This window comes from Corapipo altera, unplaced genomic scaffold, assembly GCF_003945725.1.
Source record: "Corapipo altera isolate COAL_440 unplaced genomic scaffold, ASM394572v1 23, whole genome shotgun sequence".
Taxonomy (NCBI): domain Eukaryota; kingdom Metazoa; phylum Chordata; class Aves; order Passeriformes; family Pipridae; genus Corapipo; species Corapipo altera.
Window position 1 is genome coordinate 1263731 of NW_020884878.1, and position 9937 is coordinate 1273667.

At 43.8% G+C, this 9937-nt stretch overlaps 1 protein-coding gene across 4 annotated transcripts in view; it reads left to right on the forward strand.

The window, feature by feature from the left end:
• Positions 1–8229, forward strand: part of SYT16 (synaptotagmin 16) — a 57048-nt gene extending 48819 nt beyond the window's left edge. For all 4 annotated transcript variants that reach the window (XM_027637825.1, XM_027637827.1, XM_027637826.1 and 1 more), the window contains one exon: positions 842–8229. In XM_027637825.1, the coding sequence (XP_027493626.1) occupies positions 842–1155 (314 nt within the window). In that variant the 3' untranslated portion in view covers positions 1156–8229. The remainder of the gene's footprint in view (positions 1–841) is intronic.
• Positions 8230–9937: the final 1708 nt, after the last annotated feature.

Genomic DNA, 9937 nt, shown 5'->3' on the forward strand with positions numbered 1-9937 from the left:
TCTAGCCAAGCAATCTGTCGCTGTCACGTGCAGAGCAAGGTGAAAACTTACACTGAGCTGGATCTGTGGAGCATTGGGAGCTCTGAGACCACAATATTAACAAACACATAACAGAGGTGAACTAATTAATACAGGAGGCAGCAAAAGTTTAAAGAACAGATTTACAGGAACACTAAATTGAACCATTCCTTCCTAGGCATGTTTACTCCTTGTATTGATTTAGATAGTGAATAAAATTGACCCTGAGTCCACCAAAAAAGTAATATGAGAATTTGGAAAAAACTTGAAATTATCATGGGAGATAAATCATTCCACTGTGTATGCAGGTTTCTTTTCCCTCTCTTTCAAGATCCTTTTGCTTGGTGTCTCGAACAATAGGTCACAGAGGCATTCTTCCAAAAGAGAGTGGTGGAGAGACAAGGGTAGTCAAAGGAAACCTGGGTAAGAGAGCCCAAATGAAGCTTGATTGTGAGGGAGAGGAAGGGAAGATGGAAACACACCATTTGATGTGGAGAATCCATAGAGATGCTCATAGTTTCAGTTAGTTGTAGACAGGTTTGTTAGGCCTGGATAACAGATACCCTGCTCTTTCCAAGAGAGTAGGGCTGAAACACACATCAGTTTCCTTTTCTCCACAGCTTAATATGAGAAAATCCAAGAGGTGCTTTCATCTGCTGCTTCTCATCCCATGGATTTTACCAAGGAGAGATGTCCAGTCCTCCTCTGTTATTCACTGCAGACAAAGCTGCTCTACTTGGAGGGGTTTGGGGTGTCTTTTGACCACTTCCATTTAGTCTGTTACCTGTGCCAGACGTATTATCTCTCTTTTATTCTGTCCCAGATACCTATGGAAAGCTCTGCCTGCGCAACTCCGTGGGTCAGGAGATGTCTCGCTGCAAGACCTCCATCCGCCGAGGACAGCCCAACCCTGTCTACAAGGAAACCTTCATCTTCCAGGTTGCCCTCTTCCAGCTCTCTGATGTCACCCTGCTGATCTCCATATACAACAGGCGCAGCATGAAGCGCAAGGAGATGATCGGCTGGATTTCCATGGGTCAGAACAGCAGCGGAGAGGAGGAGCAAAGCCACTGGCAGGAAATGAAGGAATCGCAGGGGACGCAGGTCTGCAGGTGGCACACGCTGCTGGAGTCCTAGTGGTTACCAGGGCAACCTGCAGATCCTGGGACAAAGGGCTGTCTTACCTTGTTCTCAACCAGCAAAAAACAGCTATCCCGTGGCAAGCACTGTGCTCTGACCGGGCATGTGTGCTTTAACCTGGCTGCTTGGTGTCAGCAGTCATGGGTATTAAAGGTGGCAAGGCCTGGGAAGCACATTTAGTTCTTGTTTTTCCAGGTTGTCCTGCATTTTCTACATCCAAATAATTAACCCTGGTAAGAAGCAGTGGGAATACCTGCAAAATCCTTTCCTTGGTTGTTGTCTTGCTGATTTTGTCATAGGCTTAATCATCACAGGCTGATTCTGATGCTGTTTTCTTCTGGGTTAAACTCTCTCTTCTCTCCCTACCCTTATTTATATTAATGAAGTTTGCAAATATTCTTCACACGCAGATAGCTCACAGAAAGGCTAACCTGCATGCAGATCACATCCTCTCCCTTTTATTATCATGTTTCTAAGTCCTAGAAATAAGCATTTGATACCACTGTAGACTGGATGATATATTTTTCAAGCAGCATGAGAAAGCACTCTTGAATTCTCTGTCAACTTTAAAGTGCCTAGACATTACTACTGTTCTCCTGTACTAACAGTTGATATTAGGACTTAACACTATTGATATTTTTAATTAGGCACCCTGCACACTTGTTAGCCTGCATTGCCATAGGTTTGCACAAGAGATAATGAGCATCAGTTTTATATTGCATTATACAATGCATGTTTAGATGTTTACTTGAAGTTATGGCTTCTGTCATCACAAATACCAAAAGACCAGAAAAAGCTGCACATCCACCTTTGTGCCTGAATCACTCTTTTCTGCATCACTGTTTTGCCAATGTGTTAATTTGGTTTTTAGAAGTGAGGTTCATTCAGAAAAGCATTTCTGTGAGCATTACAGGGGAGGGCTTCAGATCTGTGGTTTCTCTGTGATTCAGCTGAGCACTACTCAGTTTGCTGAGGGCTATCCTTTAACATCTTCTTGGGATATGACAGGGGACCTGTTTTGGCATGCTGAGCCATAGAAGATGCCAGACCATGTCACCTCATCTTGGGGGTGAGCTCTCCTGCAGGCAAGAAATAGGATCCAGGGGACCCCCCAGAGGGGCTCTGCTGAACTAGCACCAGAGAAAAGTGTTGTGCTTCCTGCCTCTCACTGAAAACAATGCAAGGAGCAGGCTTGCTGGATGAGGTGATGACACTTTCACGTAGTAACTTTTCAGACTATATTGTCCTTTTCCACTCTGTTCTTTTTCCCTGTCTCCGCAAGTTGAAGCCGTGGAGATGATGGATAGGGGAGGTGTCTCGGTCTGCTGCTTGACTAAGTGGTTGTTTTTGCAGTGCCGTGTGTGACACAAAGGAGGATGTTCATCTTCAAGTGCAGTGATGGTATGTAGGCAGCGAGGTGCTGAGATCTTCAAATGCTATCAGCTGCCCAATCTCCCATTCCCCCCACTCTCTAGGAGAGGACTGGCATTTCTCCATTCCTGCTGATGACAGCAAGACACAGGAAATATTTTGCTGAAAAGGTTTGTCTGCACTGAGTCACTTCATGTTTTGGTTTTGTCATTTACTGAGATCTGGCACCAAATTCTGCCTCCTACTGCACTGCAGCCGTCTCCTTCCTTCAATGGTGCTGTGCAAATCTAACTAATGCAAATTTTGGCACTGGCTGTTTGACCAAAATTGGGCCTCTCTGCTGGTTTGGCTCACATCCAGGCCAGCCAGGCCCTGAGGGCACTGCTGTGACACTCACAGGTTATCACTTGATGTCATACACACAGGCTCTGTCTGTCCTCATGAGGCAGACAGAGTAATCTGCATGTAGGAGGGCTTCTGGTTCAGGTGATACAAGTTATTCTACAGACCCTGCTTTTGTATATTCTTATCACCTGTCTGAGTATCATTTTTTCAGGGAGACTTCTGGGTATCATATGCAGGAGGGTTCTCCTCTCCTGTCTAGATAAGCTGACATATCTGCTTTGCACTACTGGGCCTTTCTGTCACAAAACAGGATACAATCCAAATTCAGCTCAGCAAACAAGTATATTTTTGACTGCACTGCTAATGCTGCTGTATTACCAATGAAAAAAAAAAAAAGAACATTTGAGTGGTAACCAACAGAATAGATTTTTTTTTATCACACATATTTCTTCTGGGAAAAAAAAAGTAGAGGAAACAGCCCAACTCAAAAGGTACATTTGCTGATTCCAGTTGCTTTCCAATCTCGGCATCTTTTTTTCCCTGAACTGCATAAAATGTATATGCAAGTGTTTATAATTAATTTTATTACCTGGAATGTGAATGTATGATAAACTTACTGAGATTTTCTCCATAACTTCTTGAACCTGTGAAGTGTTGCTTATGCTTCATGATTAGCTAAGGGAAAACTGTAAGTTGATAATGTGTTTCAGCAGTGAACTGGAGATAACCCAGATTTATAACAGTATGATTAAAAAAAAACTATTGAAAAAGATCATTTTAAAAAGCAATGTAATAAACTGGTTTTGGACTTCCATGCTGTTTTCACAGTAAGATCTTTTCCAAAGATACAGCATTACGGGAATTGAATTTTAATATATAATTTCAGTGTAGAGTATTGGGAGTCAGAGGAAAGCAAGAGAAAACAGCTTACTTAGAGTAAGTTAATATCTGAGAATGTATTAAAACTTAGTTGTCCAAGGGAAGCAGGTTGCTGCATTCTTGTTGCAATCTTTTGGCCTTATATTTTACCAGAAAATTTTGAAGAGGGGTTAAAAAGGGATGCAGCAAATGGACCACTGGGCTTTTGGAGCTACTGCCAAAACTGTTGGCATATCCATGCCTTGAGCAGTGCATTCGTGGGGTTCATTATGTTCCTACTAAAGCAATGGAGGAATTTTTTGAATCTTGGGATGAACAAGGTGCTGGGGGTGCTTGTGCTTGCTAGTTGTATTTTGAGATTTTTGCTGCTTTCGTGGTTTATTTTTCTTTTTGGTGTTGACTATCTGTGAAATGAAGGATTTGTACCAGCCCTGGCATATTCCAAAGCTCCTCTAATTCTTCCCATTGACAGATTGAATTAGTCATTGCTAATATTGATACAGGCTTGGCTTGTGCTCCTGGTCTTTCTTATGTAAATACCGTTGCCCTTTCAGTCAGTGTTTTAACCCCTTGTTTCCTTTGGAAGTGGCTGACAAGACTGAATTTGCAGAAAGGTTTCCATTCCTTGGGAAGTTTAACTCTCCCTTGGCTCACAGTTGGTGATGGGTGGTAGGCTGGACCCTGTGCTTCACTGGCCTTCCTCCATGTGGGTGCTGATGCTTCCTTTCTGCTTCTCTGGGGCTCCAAGGCGGGGAGAGGAGCTTCCTGTGGGAAGGCCATGGGAAGTTCAAGGATCAGGATCGGAAAATAAAAAAACCTGAAAACCCACAAAACCATTGTGTGGGAAGGAACTTATCTGCACTGGCATAGGCCCAGAATATTGTGGGCAAGTGCCCTGCATACAGCTCTGTATCTTGAACAGCATTGTTCAGCTGGTTGCAGTCTGTTCCTTCCTTGGTCTCTCTCCAGCCAGCTGGAGCTATCCTGCTCTGTCCTGCTAAGCTCTGCTGTTGTTTTATCTTCTGGTTTTAATGTGTATCGACAACAGAACAGAATGATCTCACCATGTTTATATTCCTCATAATGTGATCTTCAGCTGATGCCCACAGAAATGAGTACCTCTTTTAGCCCACTGAGCTGCAGTGCTGGCTCCCTGAAGTGTCCATTTGCAAAAGCTTTGCCTGGATGGGCTTCTACATCCTTTGATTTGTTTGGGTTTCCTTTTTACCAGTGTCTTTAATTAGCTGGACCCTGCTGTGTCCTGCTCGTTCCTGTCGCTCTGCCTTGCCTGTGCTTCCCTTCGGAGGTAATGTGGGTTGTGTGGCTCCTGGGGTACATGGACAATACTCAGATATATTTTTAGCGGCTGCAGATCCCGAGGAGTTGTTTGGTGCTTTACATAGTCGACTGATCTTCAGTCATGAATGTCTTTAGATGTTCCTGGATGCACAGAACCAAAAGCTGCCAGCTGCTATTGATCATTTTTCCATCATAAAGCTGGAGGTGGCAGCTTGGCAGAGGAGCAGGCGTTTCCTCTGGTGGCAGTTCGTTTTCCCCTTCAGTTGGAGCTGGTGATGACCTTGGAGCTGGCGTGCCTGCAGAGCTTGCTTTCCGCTCCCATATTTATCATCATCTTTAATCTGTGTGATCACAGCGCTTCATCTCTCTGCCTCTCAGCTGCCTTCTGCCCTTCAGCACGAAAGGTGGACAAAAAGGCTGAGCAGAGAATATGGCCTTCTCCCTCACGTTATCCCCAGGCCTGGGGGAAGCTGACTCCTAGAGGGGTTGTCTTAAAGTCATGGTGCTCATGATCAAGACATTGCATCCCTGCTGTCTAATCCACTTGTGGAGTTTGAAGGTTGTTGGTTGGGCTGTGATACTTTAATATTTACAAAGTAGTGACACCCGTTCACCTCAGTGTGGACCAAGTTAATGACAGAAGAAACAACCTGTTCTGTATTTGCTTTCTTCTTTCTCATGGGCATTGTGTTCTGTGAAAGGACAACAGAGCCTGAAGGAATTAGTATGCAGGAACATCCGCTTTCCATTTAAAATGTACTGTGATGTTTGCAGCTATGGTTTGAGGGGAAAAAACAAAGCATCCAGGGTTTGTAGAAAAGCTCCCACTTCGAATGAGGCACGTTTTCCCCTTCAGCATGTGCTACCCCAACAAATACGTTCTCATATCCCAGGAAGCGGTGCTGGCTCTCAGCTCATCTGCTTCTGTGATACAAGCAACCAGAAGCTGACAGATCCTAAAGCTTGGAAAGACGTCCAGGATAATTCCACATAGCTGTTTTGGGTGTTTGTTTGGGATCTGGTGCAGATTTAACAAGATGTCGTGCAAGAAATGAAAACCCCAAGCAGTGGTGGGAAGGTGGTGAGGAGGGAGGGAAGCAGGGAAGGCTCTCAGTGTGCTCATGCTGCTGTAGAGCTGGGAATCTGCTCACTCTCTACTTCAGAAAGCAGCACAGCTGGGCTGCAGTGGCATCAAGCCTGAGCTGAAACCCAGTTTCTCTGCATGATTCCTGAGCTCCAGATCTGCTGAAGGCATACAGCCTTTTTTTTCAGTGCAAGGTGAGCTCGTGTCTTCCTGCAGCCTACACTGTGGGCCCGAAGAAATGAATGTGTAAGTATTTTGTCTCTCACAGCAGCCCAAGGTCATCTTTCTGGAACAGCAAACAGGCACAGAATCCAAAGAAGATCAGTCTGTCATAGGAGTAAGGTTAGCATCTGCACTTACAAATGACAAAGGCTATTAATCCTCATGCTGTAATCCCCAAGCTGTTTGCCAGCTGGCAGCAGGAAGATGTTCCCGCTCAACCCACACAACTATCCATGTTTTTTCACCTTTATGGAGCAGATATAGGTCAATACTGTAGCCTGGATAAAGAACTTGGTAGATACCATTCATCTCTTTTGGCATTACAATCCCTCTCCTCTCCTCTCCTCTCCACACAAGCCATCTGTACAAATTAGTAAGAGGAGAGCCGCAGACTGGGCTCTCCCTGAGCTGCTCCCCCAAAACAGAAGGTTGAAGGTGAGACTTTTTTTCCCTCCCCTCTGCTCCTGAGTTTGTCATGGGAGGATGAATTTTGAGATTTTGCTGCAGAGCTGAACAGCTTGAGCAAAGCTCTGTCGCTAGACAGGTTTTGTACACAGAGCAGGGAAAACCTAATGCTTGTAGAAGGCAGAAAAAAGTCCAGTGTTGATGCTTTTTTTGATCCTAATTTGGGAACCTGCGTGGGAATTGGGTATTGCCCATCACAGGAACATAAAATCCTGAATCCTACAAGTTATCACTACTGATAAGGCAGAAGGAAGACTGCTGCTTGGCAGCAATGCAGATGGGCTGTGGTAGTCTCTATGATCTCACCAAAAACCTATACGGTCACCGTGTTACATCCAGTGAACATTAGGCAGGCCGGGGTTGGAAAAAGTTGAAGAAGAAGCACAAAAACCAGATGGGAGCTGTGAAGCTCCATTTAGACCTGTTACTTGCTCATCTCTGTAGAAAATTGGAAAGCAAATTATTGGGTTTTACTTAACAGAAGTGGTTTAACAGAAATCACAGCTGCTTGGGCAACTGCAGGTGTGAGGAAGTTAGGATGTTTCCTCCTGGCTCTTGCATTTCCTCTGGCTGTAATGGGTGACATAAAATAAACATCAAATACTCCAGAAGTGTCTGTCCTCTGTACCATCATACCCAACATGGGCTGATCTTATGGAGTAATAAGAGACAGAAAGCTGATATTGGCCATGGGTGAAGAACAAGGATTCAGGATCCAGACGAAAGCTATATTCTTCCTGAGCCCCACAACCATTGAGTTGTGACCTCCAGGGAAGGCATTTTATTGTGCCAAATACCTCTCTTTCCCTTAATTTCTCAAACTTAGGATAACATTGGAAAATTTTCTCTTCATTAGCAGCTAGGAAATAAATAATATAATTTTGCCAGCTTTCCTCATTCCTGTTGTGTCTTGTTAACACTTTACAGGTGCTTTTCCTTCATGCTGTCTTCATCATTGTGTTTCCCATCCTCTCATTAATATCTACAGAGGTCTGCTCCAACACAGGTCTGTGCCTGGTAGCAATATTTTATGTTCATGGTGCTCAGGATAAAACCTATCCTCTGATCTCTTGCTGTCACTACGTGGCACCTCAAGCACAAGTTTTCCAATTAAACTGGTACCACGTCTCTCCTGTATTCTTCTGCTGGTATTGCCGTGTTTTGTGTTTTGCTGGGCTGTACTCTCAGCTGTAACTTCATTGACTTTTTCCCAGCAGAGAGTTTTGTTTGTCAAGAAGAGTAAATGAGGTAATCATTCGGTAGACTTAGCATTTAAATACTGCGTGACATTTATATGTGTATATATAAAAATGTTTTTTATGGTAGAGTGCCGCGAGGCATTTGCATGAAGCACATCTCAATGTATATTTGACTGTTGATTTAAATATACTGTATATAATAAGTTATTTTTAGTGTGTATTGACTTCTTTCTATATTGGAACAATATACCACCTCTGGCAGGCTTTTGTTGTCTCGCTGTCGCAGTCACAGCTGGACACTGGCGATGCAGAGACTGAGGTGTCCCTCTCCTCTTTCCTCTGTGTGCCCTGTGATGTGGGAGTCTTTCCCCCCGCAGCAACTTTGTGAGTACACAGATACTGTGTACTCCTGGGGTGTGTTGCCACAGGACAGTGTTGTAAGCTTCTTACTGCATTTCCCTCCTGGAGTTTAGTAGAATAATCTACCTTGAAGATTTTTCCTTTCTTTGCTGTCGTCTCCTAAGCACATCCCATGAGTGTGTAGTGAGCCAGCTGGTATTCAGAGTGATTCAACCCTCTGGATGAGGCTGCATCAGGAGTAATAGAAATCTCAGCTCCCCTTTCCCAGCCTAAGGTCACAGAATCGCAAAATGGTTTGGGTTGGAAGGGGCCTTAAAGACACACTTGTTCCAAACTCCCTGCCATGGGCAGGGATACCTTCTGCTAGAGCAGGTTGCTCAGAGCCCAGTCCAACCTGGCCATCCACAGCTTCTCTGGGCAACCAGTGCAGCCAACTCCAAAAGTACAAACAACAGGAGGACACACCATCCATTCCTACTGTTAAATAGTGAGCACTGCTGGCATTCCTCATACCAGCATCCATCATTACTCAGTATAGAGAGATGCTCCCACCAGCTACAGGTCAATAAAAGCTCTAGATGATCCAGCAGAGCTTCAACAGGAACCAACAGGGCAGCATGGCTGTTTCTCCTGGCACATTTGTATCCAGCTTTCACATATTGAAAAGAAAATGTTACCATGAGTTCCCAGAGAAACAAAAATGTCTCATAGAGTCACAGAATGGTTTTGGGATGGGAGGAACCTTAAGGATCATCTAGTTCCAACCTCCTGCCGTGGCAAGGAGCACCTTCCACTAGACCAGGTTGCTCAAAGCCCCATCTTACCTGGCCTTGAACACTTCCATGGATGAGCATCCACAGATTCTCTGGACAAACACAATATTTATCTATAAATTAATCACTTTAAATAATAACAATACAGAAAAATTAGCAAAAAAGGCCAGGTCTCTAACTTCTGTTGTTTCAAAAGCAAGGCTTCCAGAGCTTGCATTTATTGTTGAATTATTTTTATGATAAATAAATCCATAGAGGGAGAACTGTTCATACTGTAAAGTTTATAAGAAACAAATTCATACATCCTTTTCACTTTTGTAAAGCTCAAAGATTTACACTGAAAATTGTACCTTCAATGTAGTTAATAAACAGCTGGTATTGACTGGTAAGGCCACCAGGGTGGTTAGACTGTTGTTTCACTTGCGGGGTACGTGATTGAAGGAGATATCTGCGGTGCAAAACTGTGACAAAAAGATGAAATATATGATGAAAAGATGTTTGGATATTCATCAGGAAGAGTGGTATGGGTTTATTCTTAGCTTTTCATGCAGCTGACAATGAAACATTTTTATTCTATTTAAGTGCTAACGTGCATGATCATACAATATATTGCCTCTCGCTAATTATATGCTGTGTTAGGAATACTAATGTCTAGATGATATCTGACTGGGGGAAAAAACCCAAAACGCATCAAACCCAGCTTCTGCAAAATTCTGGGCTAAAATTCCCCCCACGCACATGCAGCCATCCACACCTTAGAAACAGTCTTATTTTGTCACGGT